Source organism: Dasypus novemcinctus, chromosome 10 (assembly GCF_030445035.2).
Source record: "Dasypus novemcinctus isolate mDasNov1 chromosome 10, mDasNov1.1.hap2, whole genome shotgun sequence".
Taxonomy (NCBI): domain Eukaryota; kingdom Metazoa; phylum Chordata; class Mammalia; order Cingulata; family Dasypodidae; genus Dasypus; species Dasypus novemcinctus.
In genome coordinates, this window is record NC_080682.1 from 73,194,924 (window position 1) to 73,222,345 (window position 27,422).

The 27,422-nt window shown below is 47.8% G+C and overlaps 1 protein-coding gene across 1 annotated transcript in view; it reads right to left on the reverse strand.

Annotated features, from left to right (window-relative positions):
* Nucleotides 1-27,148, reverse strand: part of SLC6A5 (solute carrier family 6 member 5) — a 57,206-nt gene extending 30,058 nt beyond the window's left edge. Inside the window, exons 1-7 of the mRNA XM_004459814.4 lie at nucleotides 26,618-27,148; nucleotides 23,903-24,041; nucleotides 21,084-21,215; nucleotides 20,583-20,756; nucleotides 11,335-11,476; nucleotides 8,575-8,707; nucleotides 1,375-1,509 (exon numbers count right to left, since the gene is read on the reverse strand). Of these exons, the coding sequence (XP_004459871.3) occupies nucleotides 1,375-1,509; nucleotides 8,575-8,707; nucleotides 11,335-11,476; nucleotides 20,583-20,756; nucleotides 21,084-21,215; nucleotides 23,903-24,041; nucleotides 26,618-27,133 (1,371 nt within the window). The 5' untranslated portion in view covers nucleotides 27,134-27,148. The remainder of the gene's footprint in view (nucleotides 1-1,374; nucleotides 1,510-8,574; nucleotides 8,708-11,334; nucleotides 11,477-20,582; nucleotides 20,757-21,083; nucleotides 21,216-23,902; nucleotides 24,042-26,617) is intronic.
* Between the last annotated feature and the right edge of the window lie 274 nt (nucleotides 27,149-27,422).

Genomic DNA, 27,422 nt, shown 5'->3' on the forward strand with positions numbered 1-27,422 from the left:
CCAATGCCCAATGCCACATCGTCTCCCCAGAGGAAAGGCGTTTGGGGATGAGATGACTTTGGGCACCAGTGTAAATGAGAAACATACATCATTTGCACCAGAAGTCAAAAAGGCAGTAAATTACCTGGGAGATTTTAATTCCATTCTGATCAAAGAAGAGGAATCAATAAACTGCACTCACATTTCACACTTCAATTTCTTACCATGTAACACTAAACAGAAGGTTACCTCAATATACTCTCAAAAACCCATTTACAATAGTAAACAGTATTCATGGGTACAAAATTAAAACCCTTTTAAATTGAAATTCTATAGATGCAAAGAACCGCTCCTGAAAATCTGAAAGTCTTTATCCCTGATATTAGTAAAGCAACTTCTGTGCCACAACCAAGTAGACTTTATAGTTTCACATCCCTCTTGAACTTGGTTGGCAATACTGCTTGGTTCTGTTAGGTGATTCCTCACAAAAACTTGATTATCCTCATAAAACTCCAGAAGGCCTCCCAAGAGTTTGAGCTATAGATTTATATGATAGACCTCCCATTGTTTTTATAAATTAAATCCTGTTTTAAAATTGTGCTTAAACTATGCAAAGAGAAAGTTCAAGTGTGTGCTGGCAAAGTCTGGGCCTACCCCAACATCTCCCATATCTCCTTAGTAACAAAGCTGTGGGTTTATTTAAACCATACGTCAAACTAAATGCTCATGTCCCAACCTTTAGAGGAAGGGCAGCTAAGAGAGGATCATTATGATTAAGTTTCTGGCCAAGGAAGTGAAAATAAAGTGTTATGTGGGACTTCTGGGCATCTCGTCTTTAAAAGAGAGGAAAGGTACCTTTTTCTATCCCCACTCCCATGCCATCCTGCTACCTGGAATTCTGATAAGATGGCTGGAGCTCTAGCAACTATATAGAAGCTATTCACTGAGGATGGAGAGGAAGAAAGACTATCAGTATTCAAATGTACCTGAGCCCTTTAATTGCTTGTGGTTTGCTGAGGTGCTGTTATTTTCCAGTCTGCAAAACTCTACTTCTGATGCATATACTTAGTAACAGATAAGTGGTGTGAGGTGGCCCAAATCTATTAAGGGGATTTCATTCTTCATCTCAGCCTCCACCTCAGCCATGGATCTAGGACAGCTATTCTGGGAATCTGAAAAACCCCAGCTGACCAATTCTCATTAAAGATTTCCTGAGCGGGTAACACACCAAGATGGTCAGGACATTGTAAAACCGAAAAGCCACCATCCACTCCCATGAGAGTCCCTGAAGGAGGCAGTCTGACCCCTTTGCCCAAAGGCACCGCAGAGCATGACCCACCTGGTGCCGTTGCCCCAGGGCCCCCCCGCCACCTGTAAGTGAAATAATCAGCCCACCGTGGCATCCGTGAGTTTCTCCCACTTAGGTGTGATGAAGTACCAAATCCCAGCTCCAGCTCCAGGCAGGGTAACTCCTCGGATGAGGAGGATCACGAGCACGACATACGGGAATGTGGCTGTGAAGTACACCACCTAGAAAAAGTATCCAACAGATGGACTGGAATGAGAACGAGCAGAGACTGTGTCCAAGCAGAAGTAGAGCACAAGCATCATCTGTTACCTGAGCCCAGTTCTTGACTCTGAGGGCATCAGGATGATTTCCCCCAAAGTCTGCAAGGGCTGTGGACAGGGAGGGCACTGGAACCAAAAATGAGTCAGAGAGAGTCTGGGGGATCCCAAGATTGAGGGATGAATCAGCGTGCAGCGGAGAAGGCTAAGGGGAGATTTCAGCCACTGAGCGGGCAACTGTCTGAAGCACTGGGGAATGGAGGCCACCATTTCCTCCCCTGCCTATCTCTTACCCCTACTTCCTGGTCGAGGTCCAAAATTCCACCGTTAGAGATTAACCTTTTTAGCTTAACCCTTCCATTCCTGTTTATACAGACACTGTAAGTGAGGCAACCTGGTAAGGTAAAAAGACTGTGATCTTAGAATTACACACATTTAGGTTCAAATGAAATCACATCTCTGACACTTAGTACTGTGTGACCTTGGACAAGCTACTAAGCCCCCTGAACCTCAGTTTCTGCATCTGTAAACTGATGATAAAAGCACCTTTTTTTACAAACAACCATGAGGATCGAATGAGCTAATGTATGTATAGCACCTAGCATAGTGCCCGGTTTGAAGCAGATAATCACCAGATGTAGATAAGTCCAACGAGCACCTGTTGAGGCTCTGCTATGACCTGGCTGTGGTGCTAGGCATTAGGTGGGTAGAGACAAAGGGACTCATGATCTAAAAGACCCAGACACAATGTTTGAATAACGGGCTAGTGCTAAGATAACATTACACACAGGACACTGGCATTGTGCCCAAGCTGGGAGTTTACTAAAAGATTCAAGACAATGATTCCTGTGTGAGGTGTGTGAGGGGGGCAAGGCACACATCCCTCACTGTTAGGATAGCAGAAAGTCAAGGCTAAGAGAGGCTGGAGGTGACTGGTGGAAGACAGGTGGAGACCACATCACAGAAGGCCTTGAATGCCAGCCAAAGGATCCTCCTGGATTCTGGACGAGAGGAAGGGCCCCGAGTCACGAAGCATTTGGGAAGTAACATTGGCAGAACTTGGGGACTCGCTGGATAGGGATGAGTGGAAGGTACTTTGCTGACAATCATGCCTAAGGGTGCAGGAAGGGTTTGGGATCAGGATTTGACAGATGGGAAGAAGAGCAGACTGTGGGAGTTCAGGCTCTACTCTCACACAGGCCTGAGTTTGAATCTTGACTCCATCACTTACCAGCAGTGTCACCTTAGGAAGTGACACCCTCTGAATCTCAGTGTCCATATCTACAAAGCGAGAGTAACAACAGTATATTCCTCATGGGGCTGCAGGAAAGGTACAGGGGGACAATCCATACAAAGTGGTACAGGCTAGGGGGCACTGGGAACAGACACGTCCACTTCACAGTCCTGTCTGGGACTCACCAGTCCTAAATTTAATAACACTGAACCCTCAGCTCACAAGTGTATTGCATCCCAAAGACACTTGGAAAGAGAAGGTGAAGTCCCATCCCAGCCCACCATGCAGCAGACACACACAGCAGAGTGAACACTGTTGGCTCAGGGCTGCCTCATTTCCACCTGCAGTCTCCCATCCTGGGGCACCTGGGACATCTGTCCCTGTGGGAGGGAGCTGGCGACCCTGCAACCTGGAGGCTGGAGCTGCACAGCCTCCAGGGCCTGGCAAGGGGCCTCCAGCCTGGCAGTGAGAGGAGAGATTTTAGAGATGAAGACTTGGGAAGTTGGAGTTGGGGCAAGGTTATGGCTAGGCCAGCGATTAGGAGAGGGCTCGTATAACTCTTATAGTCACTTCATGTATTCTCATGAATATGCACCTATATGTCATAGGCACACATATATTTATAGTGCCTAATTCATGCCAGGCATGGTTTTAGGCATTTGAAAGACATCAGTGAACAAAACAAAGACCCCATACTTTTGAATAGCTTACATTCTAGCTGGGAAGACAGATAGTCAACAATAACATAACCAGTATTATTTAGTGCATATTAGAAAAATAGAACATATTGCAAGGATAAGTACACTGGGAAAAGAAAAGTAGAGTAGAGTAAGGGGGTAGGGAGTCCTGGGAAAGATGGCTGGGAAGTGGGGCATATTAAGATGGTACCCAGGATGGAATGGAGGAGAGTATGGGCCATGATGTGGACCATTGTCTATGAGGTGCAGAGGTGCCCAAAGATGTACTTACCAAATCCAATGGATGTGTCATGATGATGGGAACGAGTGTTGTTGGGGGGGGGGAGAGGGGGGATGGGGGGGTGGGGTTGAATGGGACCTCACATATATATTTTTAATGTAATATTATTACAAAGTCAATAAAAAAAAATCACATTAATAAACTGAAGGAAAAAAAAAAAAAAGATGGTACCCAGGGAACACCTCATTGAGAACTTGGTATTTGAGCAAAACTTTGAAGGAAATGAGAGTCAGCCCATTGGATATCTTGGAGAAGAGCGCGCCACAGCAGGGACAACTGGAAGAAAGGCCCTATGAAGGGAGTGTGTGGTGCAGCCAAAGAGCAGGGCACGGGCAGGAGAGGAAGTCAAGAGGTGGGGGTAGCAGTGCTAGGGTAGATCACGTGGGGCCTTGTGGGCCATTATAAGGACTTTGGGTCTTTACTTTGCGGGAAATGGGGAGCTGTTGTGGGGGCCTGGTCAGAGGATGATCTAACATTTTAACAGGATCCCTGGTTGCTCTTTAGCAAGGCTGAAGCAGGGACGGTGTTAGGCAACTATGGGAGCCATCCAGGCAGAGGAGGGTGATGGCTCAGTAGAGGTGGTGAAAAACGGTCAAGCCAGGTATATTTTGGAGGAAAGCCAACAAAATTTCCTGACAGCTTTAATGTGGAGTTTGAGAGAAAGAGAGGAGGGAAGGATAACTCCAAAAGTTTTGGCCTCAACAACGGAAAGGGTGGAGTTGCTGTCCGCTGAAATGGAGAAGGCTGCGGGTCACGGAGAGATCAGGGATTACTTCTTCCTCAACCCCATTACCCGGCTAAGGCTCTTTTTCTGGCTGCAGACCCAGGCAGAAGGATGGGCTGGCCTCCTCCCCTCTCCGTGGCCACCGCCAACATACAGGGTTTGCGTCTTTCCTGCCCCGCAGGAGACCCGGCCAAGGTCTCTCCTCCCCTCCTTGCCCTGAAGAATCTGCATTGCTCGGGACTGAGGGGTACGGAGGGGCAGCCGCCAGCTCCCTCCTATTCTCCTGCCAGATCTGCTTCTCTCTTTCCCCTCCACACATGATGTTATAGAGCCCGGCGGTACTGGACATCCCAGGGGGAAGCACCCCAGCCCAGGCTGGCATCCCAGTCATTGGATGGGTGGGGAGAGGAGATAATGCAAGTGCAGGGTGCTGCCTGACCAGGCCAACTTCCCCGTCCCACCAAGACAGTGGGGGACAGTAGAGGGAGGGACAACTAAGGAGTATCCTTTCCACTGCCCAGACCACCTGGCTTGATAGGAAGAGAAGAAAAAAGAGGAGGCAAGGAGGAACCAGTCTAAGGAGCTGAGCCATGCCCATTTCTGGAGCTGCCACCATGGATTAAGTATTATTAGTCCCATTGTGCAGAGAAGGATACTGAGGCTCAGGTTAAGTAACTCGTAAGTGGTTAAGCTCCACTGAGCCACTTTCTAACCCCTGAACCTAAGCTCTTTCCACTTAGGTAGTGCTACAGGTCACATGCTCAGAAAGGTGTCAGCAAGGCCAGGACTAGGGCAGGCAAGAGAGAGAACTCAAGCACAAAATTTAAGGAGGCACTCACTCTTCAGGTGCCAACCTTACCCTTGCATGGCCTGAAAGTAAGTGCCACCTTAAATGTTGCTCCTTGGGCACCTTGCTGGCCTTACCTGGGTCCTAGCCCTGCTGTGCAGGTGGGGTGCTGTATTCACTTTGTAGATGGTGCCAGTCTGGCTTTATAAGTCCTGCCAATGCCTCAAATGTAAGTCAGGTGTATGTGGAGGCTTTATGCACAGCTAGTTCCCCCTCATGTCAGGGGGGTTTCAGAATGCACCTGTTTTCAGATGTACTGTCGGAGGATTTAAACTTGAGCAGTAATGAATTACACTTGGCAGGAGTGACAATGACTAGTTGATCTGAGCCTGCTGACCTGACACCTCCTGGCATCCTCCTCACAACAGGAGCCCTGAACAGGTGGTAGGCTCCACCAGCCTATGCTAGCTAATTAGGCTAGCTTTAGCTTTTTTCGCCTTAACTCTCAGGCAGAGCATTCCCTGAGGTCAGTTGGGCTGCGTTTGCCCTTGAGGCTGCCTGCTGGACGCCTCTGCCTCTGGAATTCTAGCTGCCCAAAGGGCTCAGCCCCAGAGAAAGCAATCGGCCATTCTTGTCTCCTTGTAGCCTAAACTGGAGGAAGCCAGCTTATCTTGCTGCAAAAGGAGGACAACGACAGTGTTCATGGAACTTCAATCACAAAGGACTCTGTCCTAATAAGCAGCTTCAGCTGTGCATTCACCTTGGCTCCCAAATAATGCTCCATGATTAATGTCTGCAGGGCCCAGGGCAGGATAATAAATTGTGACTCATTATTTCTGGCATTATTCCTTATTTTTCAAGAATTGATCAATGATCCCTGGTTGGAAATCTTTCTCAATGAAGCAGAGAAATAAGCTGGCAGATCTGAAAGAAAAACTTTCCTGACCAGAACTGCTTAAAAATTCCTATTCTGGAAGGGCCATAAAATCTAATATAAGGGACTAAATTCCAAATCAGCACATGATGACCCCATGATTCTGCATTTCCCATCTACTCCTAGCATCCCTTCCTTGGGAGAGAATGTGGGGTAGTGGAAAGAGTCTCTAGGCTTCTAAGCCAGGCAGACCTAGGTTGGAATTCCACCACTGCCAATTAAAAGCTGTGTGACCTCAGGTAATTTATTCTACTTTGAAGGGATTCAACTTCCTTATTTCTTAGATGGCACCCTTGCAGGGCTATAGTGAACAATGAATGAACTAATTCATGCAAAGCAGGTAGCAGAGTGTCTGGCTCACCGAGAGCGTTCAAAACTTCCTCCTCTTTCCATTTCCTCACCAAAGCCACTGCTTGTGAAATGTAAGAGTGACAAAATCCCATTCCACTCAAGACATCAGTCTTTATAATAATAAAAACAAAAAGAGCTAATGTTAATTAAGAATTGACCACATACCAGGTATTTTGCATGAATTATCTCATTTAATCTTTAAAACAATCCTCTGTGGTATGTACTATTATCCCCAATTTACAGATGAGGAAACTGAGGTTTAAAAGCCCAAGTAAAGTTACACAACTGAAAAGTGAGGAAGTCAACATTTGAACTCAGATCTGAAGCTAGAGCCATCAGCCTTCCTTCCTCATGTCACCAACCAGCCTAGGTTCTCACCCACTTAGATCATGTTTGAGGTCACTGTCTCTATCTCTGGCCATAAATGGTATTCCAGTCAATGAGGTTTTGGTTGAGCAAATGCTTGGCTACTCTTGCTGAGCAATTGCTTGGCTGGGCCCTTTGGAGACCACAGAATTCCCATGCCAAGCTCAGCTTCAAGCCCCAGCGGGCATGGAGTCCAGAAAACCTCAGGACATTCCTGGCACATTGTATGGGTCACATTAACTTTTCCCCATCTTCCTGCTGCCCTAGAAAAATAATCTATCCAGTCTGGTAGTAGTCAGAGTCAGGAGGTCACCCAATCCCAGCTCTCATTTTGCAGAACAGGAAAGTGAAGTCAGAGAGCAAAAGTGGCCACACAATTTACCTGGCAAACATTCAGAAAGATTGTTAGAGTTACAGGGCCTTAGAAGTCCCAATTGCCTTATCTTTAGCAAGGAGGAAACTGTGGACTTCTGGTAAGATAAAGATAAGTGCTAAGATAAAGGGCACTTTCTTTTCCTTTATTGGCAAAAAAAAAAAACAGATCAGAGCTGAGAACAAATTAGAAACTCTGCCAAGTTCCATGGCCCAAGTGGATAGCTCCCTACACAGCAAATGCCATCAGAAGTCACCAAGACTAGAGCCCCAGCCTCCACATTCCTGTCTGGTCTCTCCAGCTGGCTGCATTCTCCCCACATTATGTGATTTAAGGTGCACCATTTGCCTCAGGCGACACTGACAAACCTGACAGAATCCACTGTTTGAATCTTACATAGGAGGGCACAGAAAAGAGTCATTACCAAAAGGCTGTCCAGGTACCCCAGCAGAAGACAAATTGGTCTACGTGGTTAATGGGTGCCAGGGGTGGGTGCCTGGTGGGAGATGCAAAACATGCCTGGAAGGTGAAAGGTGGCAGGGACCATGAGACCAGAGACCTCACCGGGCCTGAAGCCTCTGCAATTGTTTGGGCATAATGTAACAACAGTAAGCTCTGGTTGGAACAACTGGACCAAAATCGCAACTCTACCACCTACAGCGCCGGAGTCCATCATTCCATCCTCCTTCTGCCATAAAGACACTTAGTTTTCATCCTGAGAACTGCAAAGAGCTCTTGGGGTGATTAAGTAGCAGTGGGGCTGGTCAGGGACACCTGGAGTGGCCGGTGCTGTGCAGGGGGCGGGAAGCAGGACATAACAGGCCGAGAACCCACGGCAGCTGGGAGCCAGGAGAAGGAATCCGCTTCATTTTTTACACAATCCTTTTTTTAGCTTCTTGGCAGAGGCAATAACTGACCTGGCAGCCAGACCAAGAGGCAAAGAGCCAGCCATACTAATTCTAGAGTTCAGGGAGAGTTGCTGGACCCTATCAGAGAGGCCCAGCTGCCATAAAAGAGGACCGCTCCTTTAGGCAAGGGAGGAAACTAACACAGGAACCCCTGACGTCAGGAACCCTGGATTCATTAGTCTCATTTAATCCTTAAAACAGCCCTGCAAGAATGGGAAAATAATCCTCTTTCTCCAGACAGGAGTGAAGTAACTTGCCCAAGGCCCCACAGCCTCTCAGAGGCAGAGTAAGAATTAGCGCCCACGTCCCCTGCCTCCCTTCCCAGGGCTCTTGTGCCTGCTCCCACTTTCTCTTAGAGAGAAAAAAGTTCTTACTTTCCCTGAGGTCTTGATTCCTTTGGCCAGGGATGCATACACGATTACCCAAGCCAGGAAGAGACAGAAGGCTAGTGGCCACCTGATCTCGCCAGGATATTCAATCCCTGCAGAAATCTTCAGCACAAAGTACCTAGGAGTTGGAAAGAAGAGGGCGGAAAGGAGAGAGGGAGGTGACAGCCTGCTGGTTTTAATCTCCCAACACAGCCAGGAGCCTTGAGCAAAACCCCAGCAAACCCTCCACCCAACCTCAGGGACCCATCAGCTCACGGGGTGAGGAATTAGCTGATCTGAGCTGTCGTCACCTACAGCTGTCTGCAGAGAGGCCACCTGGATTTACCCTGCCCTTAATTACACACGCCAAGGTTTTTGCCTATAGCAGGGCCTCAATTCCAAACTTATGTCAGCTCCACCGCCATCTGGAAGCACCCCACAAGGACAACAAATCCAACAGCGCTGGAGGTCCCTGTGCAGCCTCTCAGCCTGACATGGTTGTGTTCTTAAAGGGGGGTTCCATATTTTTTTCTGTATTATTCTGCTCTTTTATGAGACTGTGTTCAGATATTATTTGTATAATTTTAAGTTTAAAAAGTTATCACGTAGTGGACAGTGCTTATGCTAAATGACCAAAAACGCTGCTCTGCATTTTAATTCAAGTTGCATTGGGCATGGTCTGAGATCCAGATTGGCAAAAATGTAAAATCAGGGCTGATTCGAGAACGGGTTCGAAGATAAGATAACCAGCTGCAAACACAAGGTGGCGCCTGGTCATCCGCAGTAGCCGCGGGCAACTTGTCTAAGTGCTGAAGTGAGGACCTCCCTGGCCACTGCCCCAGCAGGCAGGCTGGAGCCCGCTGGAGGGCGAGGGGCTGGCCTCACACCTGAGGACCAGAGGCAGCCTCAGGGCAGGGAGTGCTGCTTACAGAGTCAGACGACCCCTTCAGCTGCCCAGCAGTCTAGGCACACACCCATCCCGAACACAACAGCTGTGTCTGTACGTCTGGAATTTTCCTGTGACTCTAATCACCCTGTGAACCTGAACAAAAGGCCAACTAGAACCCAGACACTCCAGGACCGTAGAAACAACCGCTGAGAAATTTCTGTCCTGCGGAGGGGTCTGAAGGCCCAGCATCACTCCTGGTAGAGCTGGGACTGCTCGTCCGTAGCCAGCTGGCAAGCCCCCTGGAGCAGCTGCTTTGCAGCACACAAGTAGCTTTTCGGACTGGGGAGAGCTCAGCCCTGTGGCGTCAGAGCCTCTCACTCTCAAACCCTAGAGCAACCTGGACTCCAGAGTTGGGTAGGAATGACCTTGGGGACCATCTTTCCCACGCAGTGAAAAGGACTTTCCTGCCCTCACCCCCCAATTTAGTAAACCACACAGTGAGCAGCCCCTCAGGGCACTGACCTTCTCACTGCTCCATGCTGTCATAAGGGCCCTTGGATGAGTCCCAAGAAGCTCCTTGAGGACATGTTCTCTTAGAGCTAAGACCAGTCCCAGAGGATTAGTGAAGACCACCAAAAGCAGACTCCTAAGTCATTTCACAATATGCTCACCCTACGGCACATAACCGCATTGCCTTTGATGAGAGGATCAGGCTGTTTCTCTGTGCTTAACTTGCATTCAAGGCCTCCCCCCTCCCAACTCTACAGTCATTACCCTGAAAAATGGGTCATTTATTCATTATCCTAGCCCTCCCTCCTTCTGTTCTGCAAGGGACAACCATGTTTCCTTTGAGTCCCTGCAGGAGAGAAAAATTGAAATAGGAATTAATTGCAATTGGGTGAAACATGGGGCTGGGGGTATTAGAGACAGTTTCTTGCACTCTAAGTCAAGGCCACAAACTGGTAACCAACTCATATATGCATTTTATTTGGCCCCCAGTGTTAGATCAAATTAGTTTGCTAACATTTAAAATGGGAGATATGACATAAAAGTCCCGATGTAATTTCCAACTTCTCTCATAAAACGGAAACTCTGGCAGCCCTGGGCCCACATTTTCACCAGGTAGTGATGAGCGGGAGCTGAGCGCCAGCAGCCTTCCTTACACAGGACAGGCGTCCTCACCCGTTTGCCGCAGGATCCATCACTCCACTGTCTTACTCCTCTGTGCTTTGCTCATTTACCTTCCCTGCCAGAGCCCCAGCATATTTCAGGTTGCCATCCCTGACCTAATGCTTAACTAGAGAACTTCCTTTATTTACCTCGGTTGAACTCTGTCTACATTTACCTCCATTACAAAATAATTTCTTGAACTTCACTAAATCTTTCTACGATGACTAAAGATTTTCTAACATCTCTGAACTTCAATTCTCAACATCCAGCAAAACAGACACAAAAAATACAAAACTATGGTAAGCTGCAGTGAAAAAAAGAGTACTTTTTCTTTAAACTAAATCTTTGATATGGACTTGTTTTCTTACTTTTAGCCTCTCTGCCCTGAGAGTTCTGATTAGATCCCACTGGATCAAGGTTTTGCAACATTTTTGTCATCAACATCATGATTTACAGCAGCCTCAATTCTGTTCCCATCAACCACCACTCAGCCAGCTCTGCTCTCCAGGCCCCTGAGGCACAATGACATGCGATCAGAAGCCAAACCAGGGAAAAGAATGAAATCTTCCTGACTGCTCTCTTTAGTAGGGAGGGTAGAGGTGGAGGCAACACATCCCTCAAGCCAAACACATCTCTGGACTGCAAATTGAATGTCCATTAATTCACTGGTATCTCAGAAAGGTTTGCATATATATTATCCGTCTTACTTGAAATACTCTTCACTCCCACTAACAAACGTCTTGTTGGCCTGGCTGGTGAAGTTAACCAAGGTCAGGTTGGGGTAGGCAGTCATGCAGAAAGTCGAGTTCTTGATCTGTATTTTGGGATGGTCACTGATGACACAGGAATCTGTTTAGGAGAGAATGGAATGTAAATACTGTGAAATCTGCATAGAAAATACACACTCTCCAGGAGTTTTCTAAAACGGCAAAATGGTTGGCAAATATTGGAGAGTAACTTTGGGAAAGTATTATTTGAGATGTACATGTAGATGGCCCACAGAATTTATGTTTGATTCATCACGGCACCCCCTAGTACCCACACTGCCCACAACACATTGCCAAATGTCCCCTGGGGAGCAAAACTGCCCCGGTTAGAACCACTGGGGGCTGGAGGGGTTAAGGAATTCTACTGAAGCCATATACCTAATGGGAAAGAGAATCTGGATTCAAGCCCAGATCCTATGACTCCGGAGTTGTACTCTTTATCATTACAGACAGCAAATGACTTGCAGAAATGAATTAAATCAGAGATCAGCAAACCTCTTGAAGCCACAGAAGGCTTACTGATAAGATTGCCCAGAGCCGCTGCCTGGCACCACGGCCAACACGCAGTAAGTTCTGCAGAGATACGTGCTCCACATGCTTTCTATGTTCACTTGGCTTAGTAGAGGAAGCAACCATGGACGAACACAGTGGTTCTCAACCGAGGACGATTTTGCACCGCCCCCCCTCCACCTCAAAGGCACATTTGACAGTGCCTGGAGACATTTTTGATTGTCACGTCCAGAGAAAGGGATCTGGTTGCTGTATCTAGGGGCCAGAGATGCTGCTCAACATCCTGGACTGCAAGTGCAGTCCCTGACAACAAAGAATATCCAGCCCAAAATGTCAATAGTGCCAAGGCTGAGAAAGCCTCAGCTATGCGGGGATGGGGAGAGGGACTTCACCATGTGAGTCTTAGTTGGCAGGCACTGTAGCGGACGCTTAACAATTATCTCGTGAAATCCTCATAAAACACTACAAGGTACATATTATTATCCTGATTTTAAACAGGAAGATGTTGAAGGTTTTCTGATCATTTTACAAAGCTCCTTTGACAGCTTTTAAATACCAATTGAACAACTGATAAATATTTTAAATAGAGTCCACCAGTACTAATCCCAAAGGACACTATTTTATAAAGGAGAGAATAATACTCATAATAATAAATAACACTTACATGGTGCTTGGCATGTCCCCCAGCACTATTTTAAGTGCTTTATATGAATTAATTAATTTAAGCCTCACAACCACCCTATTGGATAAGTACTGTTATTATCTCTATATTACAGACAAAGAAACTGCTTGCCACAGTCACATATCAGGTCTGGGATGCAAAAAGCAGTTGCACTTTCATGAGCTCATGCCCTTAACAACTTCACAGAAGAGAAAGGATCACAAACTCAAATACCTACAGAGTTCAGCCTGGTGACACAAAGAGAAAAGCATAAAATGGAGGTAATAAGGAGTGGTGGATACTGTGGCAAACAAGAGGCTACTCCTGCCAACAATGCCATGCCTTTCCAAATGGTCAAAAGATACAGAAAGATCTGAATAGTTACATGAAATCTCTCTATTCTTTTTTTTTTTAAGACTTATTTATTTATTTATTTCTCTCCCCTCCCACCCCCCACCCCAGTTGTCTGTTCTCTGTGTCTATTTGCTGTGTCTTCTTTGTCCGCTTCTGTTGTTGTCAGTGGCTCAGGAATCTGTGTTTCTTTTTGTTGCGTCAGCTCTCCGTGTATGCAGTGCCATTCCTGGGCAGGCTGCACTTTCTTTCGCGCTGGGTGGCTCTCCTTACAGGGCGCACTCCTTGCGCATGGGGCTCCCCTACACGGCCGGGCACTCCTTGCGCGCATCAGCACTGCGCGTGGACCCGGGTCAAGGAGGCCCCAGGTTTGAACCGCACACCTCCCATGTGGTAGATGGATGCCCTAACCACTGGGCCAAGTCCACCGCCTCCTCTCTATTCTTAAATATTGGCAATGAGTTCAAATTTCTCTTAAACACTGCAGACCAAACAAAAAACATCGGCAGCCCAGATCCAGCATGTGATCTCCCAATTTATGTCCTTGTGGAATAGCACAGTGGGTAAGACTATGGGTTCAGGAGTTCAACTAGCCCTGAGAGCTTGGATGACTTCCTTTATCTACCCAACACTCTGTTTTCTAATAATAGTCGTTTCTAGTTCAAAGGGTGATTTTTAGGACCAAATTAAGTGAAGTCATGAATGAAAAAATTTCACTCAATGCCTGGCACACCGTTGATACTTAATAAATTTTAGCTATAATTCAATCATCATTGTTACACTTCTTATGGGGAGAGCATCTCCAGTTCTCAACATCATCTCCCCTTGCCAGCCATAAAGTACTTACTGCCTTCCACACATCTCCTAGAATATCCCAAAATATTGGGTAAAGATTAAAACAACAATCTAAAGACTCCCTTCCCTCTGATTAGTTCTTTAGACCAGGATTTTTCAACAGCTGTCCTACTTGGCATTTTGGGACAACTAATTCTTTGTTCTGGAGATCTGTCCGATGCATTGTAGAATATTTAGCAGCATCTATTGTCTCTACCCACCAGATGCCAGAAGCATCCACCTACAGACCCCCAGCTGTGGCGACCAAAGATGTCTCTACACATTGCCAAATGCTCCTTGAAAAATCACTCTGTTGAAAACCACTGCATTAGTCTTCCTACCCAGTATTATCTTCTTTAGTCTAAGCAGAGAGAGAGTTTCAGGGAGATTCCGATCTAATAACTATCAAATATTTACTAAGGCAGCATTTGTTTCTCCCCAGCAGGGACTTGAGTGAAAACAATTAAAGCCCCATCCATATCCCTTTTCTGTAAATAAGCGCAGGAGTTATTCCTTGCCCTCCTGCTTAAAAAGCACATCCATCCCTGAAGACTGAAGAGATCACAACCACGTGGGCAAATGCCAAAGCGCTTGCTTCCAAAGCTGTCACTGTGAACCACGCGGGCTGCTTCCCTAGAGAGCGTCTCTGGATGTCTCTGGATCACTGCTCGCCGCAGTACAAGATCACGTTCTTGCAGCTCTGCAGTAGGGCTCGCCCGCTGGCTCCTTGCAGCCTGGAGCCTCCTGCAATATCCCTTCCCACCACTGGGTGGCAGACGCATGCTTCCCAGCGCGCAACGCCGCAGGTCTGCAAAGGAAGGAATGAGGGGCCTTCTCTCGTCAGAGAGCTCTGCGGGCGAGCAACCCTGAACAAAGAACAGCGATAATGATCGTGCTAAATTGGAAGCCGCCGGAATGGGATTCTCTTTTCAGGCAATTATTAATAAGTGAAAGCACATGAAAGACCAGGGAGAAAAAGGATCATTTAATTAAAGTTCTAATGAAAATTAAGCCAGCCCAGAAATAGAAATGGTATTTATGTTGTTTCCATTTTAAGTGGCCCCAGCTAGCTCCTCATAAAACAGTCGCTGGTCTCACTTGGCAGCACAGATTAGCCGCTCTCCATCACGGACACCTGGAGGGCTCAGTTACCCTAAAGACAGTCTCTCTTACAGCCTGCACCTTAGAAATCCGTGGCAAACTCAACCCCTCCCACGGGCTTTTCTCTAGGGGCTGCAGCCGCTACGGTGCGTGGGTATCTCCATTAGCACAGAACTTTCAGGTCGATGTTACTAGAACACTGAGAAGGTCACCGGGCAAACATCTCCCTGCTGTGACTGAAGAGCACAATGGCAGGCGATATGTCCCTTCTTTCCTGGCAATAGTCTTTTGCCTGGCTGTCATAAGATATGGGTGGTTTAGGCAGTTGTAAGGGGTGGGCTGAACCTGGAAGGTCGTTTCTGAAACACTGCATTAGGGGAAGGAGTTTTTCCCTTTCCTCAACAAGCCTTGCTCACAATGCTCATTTGGGAGAGAGCCTGGAAACATCCATGGTCTGGAGTCCCAACATGTCCAGCACAACAATGGACCTATAAAGCCCCCTGAATATCTGCAAATCAGGCCACCGTGATCTTTCCTGTTACCCCAAGATCCCGAAGGCCCCTAAGTGAGCCAGGCCTCAGTAACGGAGCAGGCTCATGTGCAGATAACATAAAGACAGATGGAGGGACAGCACAAAGAAAAAATGGAGATTGACACCTCATTCTCAAACAAAAAAGAAAAAAAATTTTTTAGCTCTAGCTAAGAATGAGATAAGACTTGCCCAGCCTGCTCATACAATTTCAAAAGATAATTGGAGTGGAAAATGCCCATTGTCTCTCTCTGCTAGGTGCTCACATAATTTTTATGGTTGGTACTGTTTCACTAGGAGCTTAAGAGTGCAATGTCTTTGCTCTACCTTTCAAGTTTGCTGGGTTATTGTGAGTCAAACTGGAAACTCCACGAGGCCAGAGACTGGGTCTTTCTGTCTCTTGTGTCCCCACCTACATGCCACATGCCTGGCCGAGTCAACATGCTCAACTTGCTTTAAAAAACAAAACAAAACATAAACAATATATATACATGTATGTGTGTATAAAGGTTCCTGCTTTTTCCCTGACTGTAAAATAAATACATGTCCATGATAGAAAACATAGAAAAGAATGGCCCCAAATTCACCACTGTTAATATTTTGTGTATTATCTTCCTATATATTTTCTAATCATAACATGTTGTTCATAAAGATAACATTATATTATAAATTGGTATCCTGCTTTTATATTTAATATAAGATGAAGACTTTCCCATGTTTTATGAATATTCATTGTAGTGGATATAAAATACTTCAACCTACGCATGCACCATAATTTATTTGAACCATAGAATTATTCAATCATTATTTGGGTTTTTGCCACACATTTCCAGTGTTTTTCCAATATTGTAAAGATGACTGCAATGAACAATATTGTATAATCCTTACCCACATCTCATTTCCCCTCAAAATAGATTCCCAAAAGTGGAATTAATAAATCAAACTGTTGTTCAGATCAGCTTCCTTTTTTGCCTATAGAACCTCAACGAAAAACATCATTTAGGGAGCACCCGGGCTGCCAACACTCTGCCGGGAGTGATGGAATAGCTCTGGCTGGACCAAGCGCACTTTAGGAACCTTGGACAGAGCAGAGGATGAGGACGGGTGGAGGTGGGGAGTGGGGATGCGGGTCATGAAACACAATTCCTGGGCTGGTTCTACCTTACAAGGGATAAGGCATGCTTCTGAGGCCTAAAATCCATTTTTTCCCCTGCAAAATAGTGATCAAGTCACCTTCCCCTTGAAACTGACAGGGCTGGTATTAGAAATCAAGGAGGTGTTGTTTATAAAGCTGCTTTGTACATTAGGATGCAATCACCACGGCGGTGAATACCATGACCTTGGGAGAAAGACAAACTTGGGTTCAAATCCCACACAGCTAACTCTCTGATCTTAAGCCTTAGTTTTCTCACCTGTAAAATGCAAATAATAACAGAACTATATGTAGGCATGTTGTGCATCTTAACATTGGTAATACATATAAAATAGTTTAGCATGGTGTTTGGCATGCCACAAGTTATGCTAGTTATTAGTAAGTATCAAGGTGCTGCACAAATATTAGTGGGTATCGTTAGCAAGTGAAGAGGGCATTTCTGAATCACCATCCCTCCTGGAGGATGTGCTGCAGGGGCACAGATCACCATGGTCCAAGTAGTCCCTAACCAAGTGTCCAGTGGAGCCTAAATCAAGGCAACAGCTCCCTCCAGCCAGCACCCCTTGAAAAGTGGCCTTCCCCCCAGGCACAATCTGGCAAGAACAATTAGAGGTCCAGGATTACCTGCAGCCTTGAGATATTTCTCCATTCCAGACCCACACCCTGGAAAATGTACTTTACCTAACATGGAAACTCCTTTTAGGAAGACATTCCAGCAGTTTATTATTGGTTGTGAATCTACAAACAGCTACTGACTGGGATTCTTCCTGCCATCAGCTCTGCAAAAGCTGGCTGTTGAACCCAGGACGGATTGTAAGAAAAAGATGGGCACTCTATCCCAAGAACTTAAGGTTAATGGAAACTAAAATTAGCGTGTGGGCAAATTCCAGCCCAGTTGTTCTCACCCTTGTTTGCATCTAGGTAACTTTAAAAATTATAGATGCCTTAGGCTCTATCCCCAGAGATTGATTTAATTGGTCTGGAGAGGGCACTTGGCAAAGTTTCGATTTGTTAATTTCCCAGGTGATTCTAACGTGCAGCAGTCAGGGCTGAGGACACTGCTCTTAAGAAATCATCAACATGGAGATTCTAAAGATGAGGAAACTGAGGTCCAGAGAGGCACTTCTTGGCCATACCTCTAGTTAGCCAAATACCTGGGAACAAACACAGATCGCTGTCTCCCCATTCCTGAACTCTCCAGGAGTTTAAATTTAATGGGCAAGTGTCTCAAGTTTTAGCTCTCCTTCAGTCTAATTCAAAGCCTTTCTAGGTGGAGAAGAGGCATGGTGTGTAGGTACGTGCATGTGTACGAAAAAGTACTCCCCTAGGAATTGCTGACTCTAGGTATGTGCATCTCTCTGGGAGTGTAGGAAGAAGAATTCATTTTTCCTCCGAACACATGCATAAGGTTAAATAATACCATAGCTCTGCAACTTGCAGACTGCAAGGGAAAGAGCTGGCTTTAGGGGCCAACACTAAGGACCAACCATACAGAGATCACAGGATGCTAACCTCAGCACCAACCCAGTGTAAGGGGAGTAAAAGAGCTACATGGGAGAAGAAACTGCTTGCTTATAGGTCCCTACACAAATGACCACATACAGGCCACTATATATCCAGCCATAATCTACAGAGTAGATTATGTAACTACAATGTAAACTATAACCCATGATTAGTGGTAATGCTCCAAAATGGATTTATCAATTGCAATGAATGTCCCACACAGATGAAAGATGTTGCTAATATAGGAAAATGTGGGATGTGTGGGGAGCAGGGCATATGGAAATCCCCTATATATTCTCTGTGACATTTATGTAAGTGAAATGTCTTTTTAAAAATGAAAAAAAGTGGGGGAAAAAATGACCTTCAAAGGTGATGAATACAAGAACCTTCTGTTTGTTGGGTTTTATACATTTTCATCTGCCATCATATCCTTCATTTCATTTCCTCCATATAACAATACCATGAGGCAGGTAGGATAAAAAAGTATGATTATATTTCCATTTTCCGGATGAGGAAAACCAAGATCAGGAGAGAAGTTACTTGATCCAGACACACAGGCAGTGGCAGAGATGTCTTACAGACCAGAAAAGTAACACACCTGCCCTACTCCCTCTCACGTTCACGCTCAATCCCCTGACCCAAGAAGCGGACAGTTTCCCTTAAGTGCTCCAGTCCCAATCAATGTAAGTTCTGAGACATTCTTCCAGGAATGCTCTCTGTCTTCTCAGGCAGAGCTGACTTGCCCTTTTCTAGGTAGCACATTATGTATATTTCTACCAGAGGTTGTCAGCTTCCATATTTACCTCCTGCACTGAGCAGTGTTTGGTGAAGTGTGGTCCCAGATCACATGCAGGCATCTCCTAGACTCTAGGACCCAGAGAACTGCTTTACAAATTGGACCGTGCATAGAAGAATCACTACGCATCTGGAAAAAGACCTTGACCAAAAGGGGGAAATGGTAGATACAAATGAGTTTTTATGGCTAAGAGATTTCAAAGTGAGTTGGGAGGTCATTCCAGAGGTTACACTAATGCAAGTCTCAGTAGGATTCTCATTGTCTGCCACAGTAAACAGTGCCTCAAAGAGGAGGATTCCTGAGGGACTCTAGAGACATCCAGAAACTATAAGCAGGGCAGACAGCTCAGGAATTCAGCACCTTGTCAGGGGCCTTACTTTGGAATTTATGCTCCCCGATGTAACAGAGTTAGGCTCATTTATAGATTCTCTACACCTGGCCCTTCTGTCCCTTTTATTTGAACCCATAATTACCACTATACTTAATAAATATATGTCTCAGAGACTTAAATCTTTTGTTCGTGCATGTGCCCCTTGAGCCCTGAACTTCAGCAGAGTTGCAACACCTATTCTCCTGTTCATTGGACTCACCCAGGACAATGAACAAGGACATGATGGTGGACAATGCCCATCCCAAGGAACAGAGAGTGTCTGCAACTGCAAACAAGACAACTCCATCCATCTGTCCCATAGGGCCTAAGCCACCTCTCAATTAGAAACAGAGTGGGCATCACCATCTCCAAATCCTCAAGATTGGGGAATGAACAAAGGACTAAAGTAGACTTATTATTATTCTATTATAGACTATTATTATTCTAGCAATGGAAGAACACTTTATCATTGACGTAAAGGCAGTGGCCACCAGAAGTTCTGAGGGATGAGAGCAGGAAGAACAGGTGTAATATGCGGGCATATTTTGGACATTGGAGTTGTCCTGCCTCACATTGCAGTGACAGATACAGGCCATCGTATATTTTGTCATAACTTACAGAATTGTGAGGGACAAAGTATAAAGTATAATGTAAAATGTAGCCCATGGTTAGTAGCAATGCTTCAATATGTGTTCATCAATTGTAACAAATGTACCTCACTAATGAAGGATGTTATTACTTTTTTTTTTTAAGGTACTAGGGCCAGGGATTGAACCCCAGATCTCGTATGTGGGAAGCCAATGCTCAACCACTGAGCCACACTGGCTCACAGGATGTTGTTAATATGGGAGAGTGTGGAGGGGCGAGGAATAGGGCATATGAGAATTCCTTATAATTTTTATGTAACATTTATGAAATCTAAAGCTTCTTTAAAAATAAAAAAATTAATTATGAAAAAAAAGATCACCAAAACATCATGTTAAAATGCAAATTCCCATTCAGAAAGGCTGGGTGTGGCCTCCACATTTCTCAGCAAAGTGATGCTGCTGGTCTGAGAAACACACCAGCAGGACTAAGATTCCAGATGGCCTTGTTAAAATGCAAATTCCCAGGCCCTGCTCAGATCTGATAAATTAGACTATCTGGTGGGCCTGTGAATCTGAATTTTTGACAATATATTCCTGAGTAAACTAAAGTTTGATAACTTCTGCTCTAGGCCATGAGTTCCTTAAACTAAGTACACTTGGTTGTTTTAGCCTCTGGGCCCCCAGCACTAGCACAGGGTCTGGCATGCATAATATGAGAGCAATTAATCTTTGCCAAATGTATGAGTGAATACTTCAGAACCCGCACACCTAAAGCAAGTATATCCAAACTTACCTAATAAAAGTTTGGTTTTATCTTTGCATTCTGGCGTGTTCCAAGGGTTGTTGCAGGAGCCCCAGGGCAGCACAGACACAAAGGAGGCAAACAGGTAGAAAAGTGTGTAGCAAATAATCACATTGTAGTATATGGCTATTAGGACAGAGATGATCAGCATTGCGATGCCACAGCCTGTGGAAGCAAAAATTCCAGGGGTTCATTCCAGCCTGAATCCTACAGAATTCTTACAGGTGAGCACAGGGTGGGGACCTAGGCCTTGACTTCTTTTACCAATGGATGTGCTAACAGTAGAGTGAACTATCTCTACTGGGGCCACTGGAGCATTCCATCAAGAACCTAACAGTCAAGGGGTGATCCTGGGCAGTTCCTGGGCCCGGGAGGTGGAGTTGGTCAAAACAAGAAAGAAATCATCAGGTCTCCCTGCCTGGGGCTGACCCCCGTGGTGCCAGAGAGGGCAGGGTGAGGGCTTGGGAAGGCTGGGAAGCGAGGTGGGCTCACCTTGTAGAGCTGGGATGGCCTTCCACACAGACACCGGGCCCTGGCTGGCAAACTGGCCCAGGGACACCTCCAGGAAGAAGATGGGCAGCCCAGCCAGAGCCAGCATCATCAGGTAGGGGATGAGGAAAGCACCTTGGGAAGAGAAAGTGGGAAGTGAGAGCCCTGGCAGGGGGCAGGCAGGGTTCTGGCCACTGAACCCTGGGGCACAAGGCTCCGGGGGAGGGGCTGGGTTTCTTTTCAGTAAACTAAGGGAGACAGTTGGCTCCTTTCCTGAGGAAACTCTTGCTATTCTGGCACCCCCAGACCCCTAAGAGCCCTCCTCTAAAACCCACTCCCTGTCTCAGGTCCCCACAGCTGCCTAGGAGTTAGTTATACGGCAGAGGGTTGTTTTAAGTCTTTTCTTTTTCTTATTATAGTACTTCAAATCCCCAGAATTATCCCCTTTCAGGGGTCAAGAAACTCATGCCTTTGATGCACTACCAGACCTACCAGTGACTTCAAATCTGCTAAAACCTCCTCCACAGTAACCTGAGTTACCTGAGGCCTCCTGCCAAACAGGGTTGGGTCTGCGCTGCCAGACAGATGTCCTCTCAACACACACTCCACACTTCCTACCCCGTATGAGAAATCCCTCCCACCCTTCAAGGTCAATTCTGCTTCTTCCAACAAGTCCCCATCCTCTGTCTTCCCCACAGTACTTACTGGCATCTTTCTGCAGGCACTGATTGCTTAATGATATTTCTTTGGGTGTCTTGTCTAGTTTGTGAACCCAAAGTCAACGTCTGTTTAGCTTTCATTTCTGTGTTCCCCAGAGGCCAGCCTGCAAAGTGCTGTGTGGTAGGCCTCCGCAGCCCTGCCAAAGATTCTCTGGGGGTCTTTCCCTTCGAGTGTTCCTTGGGGTTGCTCGGAAGGGGTTTGTGGGAATAGCAATGAACTTTGAAAAGATACTGACCAGGAAGCACTGTTAATTGACGAGAGCTTATTCGGGAACTAGAGATGCCAGAGCCCAGAGCTCCGTGCCAGAGCCCAGAGCTCCGTGCTCGTGGAAAAAATCCTGCCTAATTCTAGCGCGCCCTTTCTGCTCACCCTTCTCACACCTTCCAGCCTAGCTGGGGGCGGGGGGGTGGGGGGGTGGGACACGGACGGATGGGGGCCTTTCCTGCTCGGGGTTCTCCAAATGGCAAGGCCTAGCAGCAGCCCCAGCACCGGAAGGGGGATAAAATCTCAGAGCCCACATTATCCTTTCCCTATGGGTTTTTGAGAAAGACGTGGATTGTGTAACCCTTCTCGTTCAGGGAAGGCGAGCTCCGCAGCCCGCGCTCAAGGCTGCGGGTGTCTTAGCCGCAGTGCGGAAAAGCCTGCCTCTCCCTCACACCCAGCCTGGCTCCGCGCCGGCCCAGAGCCGCCTGGGAGGCGCCCTCGGCTCCACACTTTGCAGATCCCTGTCGAGTCAATAGCGGGCATTTTCTGGGGCCAAGTGCCCTTGGCTGGAACTCCCTCCCCATCCCCACCCCAGGAATCCCCCACTCCGGGGATCCCGGGTGGGTGCAGAGGCGCTCTCCCTGCGCAAGGCCTTATCAAAGCGCGTGCCGCCGCTTCCCGCACCCGCCCTGCCCTGGGGGCTTCCTGCGGAAACCCCAGCTGAGGAGCCTATATTCGTGTGGCCAGAACGTGTTCTTCTGTTTACAGGACTCCCCTGACTGCAAACACTCTGCTCCGGGCACCTGTCAATGCATCCTAACTTGGGTTTGGAAAAACCAGTCACACTTCCCCCTTTAAATCGTCTGTGGTGAAGGGGAGGTCTGCCTGTGCAGCGCCTGCTAGTCGCTGTATACCAAATCCCTCCTGAAGCAGAACAAGAGGAACAAAGCAGACACACCAAAACAAAACAACAAACAAACAACAACCACCCTAAGCCACATGACCTCATGGGGCTAAGGTCCAGTGGACAAGTTGTGGCCGGAGCCCTGGGTGCACATTCCTGTTTCTAGAAGGCGCTAGTCAGCCAGGGAGCGTGTGAGCTGCAGCCCCCGGCGCACCAAGGTCGGGAGGCCAGCGTCGGGGGCTCTGAATGTGCCTGGTCCTTCCTGGTGGGTACAGAAGACGTACAATGGATCCTAGCGGCCAGGCGGCTGGTGCATTCCTAGTTGGTGTCGTTCCCATCTCTGGAACGGTTTTCCTTCAAAAGCAGCTACTTCCACTCGGGACACATGAAACGAAAACTGTTTTTGCTAAATGACTTGGCGAAAAGCAAAATATGCCCTGCTTGCGCCCAAGAAAGTATGCTTGGAGTGCTTCTAAAAGGTTTCTATTCAGGCCGGAGACCTCCGAGGACACGCCCCAGCCCTTCTCTCTCGCGCCTCCGGGCTTGCTACGTCGAGGTTCAGCTCTACCGAAGCGCCAATCCCAAAGTCTCCTAGGAGGCTCGGATTTCCAGGTTGTAATTTTAAAACGTCCTCAATCCAGGGCTCTAGGACTGCACCACTACTGGCGCGAAGGTCGTTTAGGTGCGCGGAATACCGCCGTTTACAGACTACGTGTCGCAACTTCTTGAGCGCTTCGATCAGGACCCAACCCCCCAAACTGGGCCAGTGGGGGAACACGGAACCCCGTCCTTCCCCGTGCCCCATGTCCAGGGAGAAGCCTCCGGGATTTGTGCTCCCTGGCTGGGCGCTGACGCCTGCCCGGGATGGGGGCTGGAGTGTGAGGAGGCTGCCCTGAGCCTCCCCTCCCGGCCCCGCCCCAGGGTTCCGGGTCCCACCCAACCCTCAAGTGCCCGCCCCGCCGCGCCGCAGGCGGAAAGAGCGGAAAAGCCATACCTCCCCCGTTCTGGAAGGCCAGGTAGGGAAACCTCCAGACATTGCCCAGCCCCACTGCGTACCCCACCATGGACAGGATGAAGTCCAGTTTGCTGGACCAGTTCCCTCGGGCCTTATTCTCATCCCCTTGCTCGTCCTCCTGGGGGCGGAAAAGCACATGGTCGGATAACAGCCCGGGGCGACAGCAAGCAGGCCCCATTCTGCCCCTCCCCCCTGCTGAGGGTCCTTCCAGCAAGCAGGCCCCCACTTTTCAACCGAGGATGCATTGGCAAGCAGAACCCCAATTCTGAACAGAGGATGCATCTACAAGCAGGGCCCTTACCCCTTAACCCTGCACTGAGGGTCTTTTAGCAAGCAGGCCCCCAATTCTGATCTGACCATTCATCTTAAAAAGACCCCTGAGTCCCTCTTTCCCAAATCCTGCAGTCAAGGTATACCAGCAAGCAGCTCTCCCCAAACCTTGAACCTGTAGTTTGATTGCAAGCAGGCCCCTCCATCCCCAACCCCTCACCATGAGTTCATTTGGCAAGCAGGCCCCCAATATCATGCCTAGAGTCCCCAGCAAGCAGGTCCCTAAACAACCCCTCTCCCGCAACAACCCGCACCACACCCCTCCCTCAACCCTTTTTTACTACAGAGTCTGTGCCAAGGCCAGAAAGAAAGCTGCAATGTCTGAAGCCAGTCAGAGCTACTTCCTCAATTCCTCATACAAAGCCTTACAGGAAGAACTTGCCTGGTCAGCTAATTTGGGAGGAGGGGTACCATTTAGCATTGGGGGAAGGGAGAAGAGCAGAAGGGAGATTTTTTGGGTGAAGAAAAGAAGGGGGATGCGAAGGGTAGATATGGTAAGGAATAGGACATCTAAATCCTCAGTTTCTGGTCTAAAATCTGCTACTAATTAGCTGGGTAATCTCAGACAAACCACTTGCTCTTTCTAAGTCTCTATGTCCCTATCTTTAAAATGAGAGGCTTAGAATAACTGCCCACTGGGGCACCTTCCAGCTCTAGCAGTCAATGAATCTTTGGGGCTCTCTTCTCCAAGCTCACTCTAGCATGTTTTCTTGGGAGAAGTACTGGGTTCTGGAATGCCTCTGGGTGAGGCCACCTCAATGAACTTTCAAACTTTTCAGGACACTGGACACTGCACAAAGCTTCCAGGGACTTGGACCACCACACAGCCTCCACCTCCTCACCACCCTCAACCACCTTTGCCAGCAACCCGGTATGTTCCACACTGTTTTACAGGCCATGGAGAATAAAGTAGGGGTCAGGAGAGGAAGATGCCTTGGGAAGGGAAAAGGAGGGCAGAGGTGGGGTCAGACAGGCAGGAATCAGAAAGATGGGCAGGGTTGAAAATAGGTAAGTGCAGGGCTTGATCACTACCTTCAGGGACCCAGAGGTCAGAGAAAGCCTCTCTTATTTTTAACATCCTCCCTACACTGTCCCCGGCCCCCCTCCCCCCACACACACCTTCTACCACCTGACTTCCAATCTTTCCAGGGCTGGGAAGGGTGAGTGTTCCAGTTCCTTTTGCCGCAGTGCGCAGGTTAAGCAAGGCACATGAAACAAATTTTCTGCCTCTACTTGGGACCACAGTGTTGGGTATATGCTGTCAGAGGCAGTTAACACAGACAAACGCTCCAGAAGTGTACCCCAAAAGCAAGAGCAAGTGAAAAAGCTTAGGTTTGTGTTCAGTTCTAACAGCTGAGCTCCTGCCATTGGGGCCTGAGGATAAGTGTGAAGGTGCACAAGTGTGTGTGTGTTTGCAAACAGTAGAGTGACCAGGACAAAAGGGTCATATGAACTCTGGATCCTACACAGGTGGATGTTCTGGACACATATCTATCCCCTGAGCCCAGGACAGGACAGGACAGGAGAGGAAACAGCAGAGAAGCAGGCAATGGGTGGTGGTGGTGGAACTGGAGTGATAAAACAAGGACAAGAAAGAGGAGATTCAAGAAGGGGGTTTAGGGGCAGGAAGACTGAAGGGAAATGAAAGAAGACAAAGGCCTCTATGGGAAAGGAGGCTCCCAGCCATAGTTGCTGGTCCCAGGATAGAGATTTGCTCTACCGGTTTTTCATGCCTCTAGTTGAGCAGCAAAGGATGGATCCAGGTTTGTGGGGTCTGAGCCTTATACAATTGAGGGAGGTCCTCGTTAAAAATAAAATAAAATAAAAACTATGATGACAAGATTAGGTCTTGGGGCTTTGGAAGGTCCTGGGCAAATGATGGATCCTGAAGCTTCAGCGTCACTAGCCTCAGGGTTAACCCACCTCACATCAAATGAGTTCTCCTGTGATAAATGGTAACTTGCAATGCAAAGTACTAAAGGACTGTAAACTTAATCCTCCAGGGATTTTCCCCGTCTTCTTTTAAAAAATCAATTAATTAAAAATAAATAAATAAAAGACCCAATCATTGGCAGGAAGGAAGTTGTGCCTGCAAAAAGGTGTAGGAGTTTGTGTCTCAGCGACCTCATGGGTCTACACCCAGGCTCGGAAAGGGCAAAGTAGCCGGCAGTTCATGAGCTCCTGACCCCCTCTGGCAGGGTCACAGCTGCCTTCGCACCATCAGCGCACCCTGAACTGGCCACCCCAGCGTACTGCGAGCTTCCGAAGCCCCAAGCATCCACCGCCTGGCGCTGCCAACCCACCTCCCCATCAGCACACGTGCACCCGCCGCGGCCCGGCTCGCCTCGCACGCACCCTGCTTACCTCGGCGGCAGCGGTGGCCACGCTGCCCGGGAGCACGGATGCGATTCCATCCGTGCCCAGCACCACGGTGCTCTGGCTCATGTTCGCCCAGCCCACGGCTGGAGTATTGTTCCGCTCCAGGGTGCCCTTGCCCACACTCACGTTAGCATCCCCCTCTGGGCCACGTAGGGCCGAAATCTTACAGTGCAGTGCGTTGCGGGTCCCGGCGTCCCCAGCCTCAGTTGCTGCCTGAGCGCCGTGCGCCTCGCTCAAGTCCCGGAGAGCCACCGAAGCTGCCGGCACTCGCGGACTACTGAGTTTGCAAGCCCCCACTCCTGGCCGCTCGGTCTCGCAGGCTCGCGCGTCGGGGGACAGGAAAGTTTGGGCGCCGGTGGAAGCAGACCTGGGTACACGCGGCGGTGGCACGTCGGTAGCCGCTGGATGCTCCAGCTCCGGGCTCGTCCTGGGCTCACACTGGCCATTGAGGTGACCCGGCGCCGATACCACCTCCAGGTTGTTGGCTGGTTGTTTATTCATTTCCTTAGGAGCACCGCAGTCCTGCAAACACAACGTCAAGTTCGTGCAAAAAATAAAGTCTCAGTAGCTTTTAAAAACCTTTACCTATACATGGAGACGTTCCCATCTCAGGTCCAAACACTGAGGGAAGCAAATTGAAATCTGGATTTATTTGACCTTCGCCAACGAAAGACTGCAACCGGTATTTCTCAATTTGCTTTTCTCGTCAATAACCAGATGACATAAAGAAGCTAATATTCCCTTCCTTGATGGTGGGTGAACTGTGAGGCAGAAATGTTTTTTGGAGGGG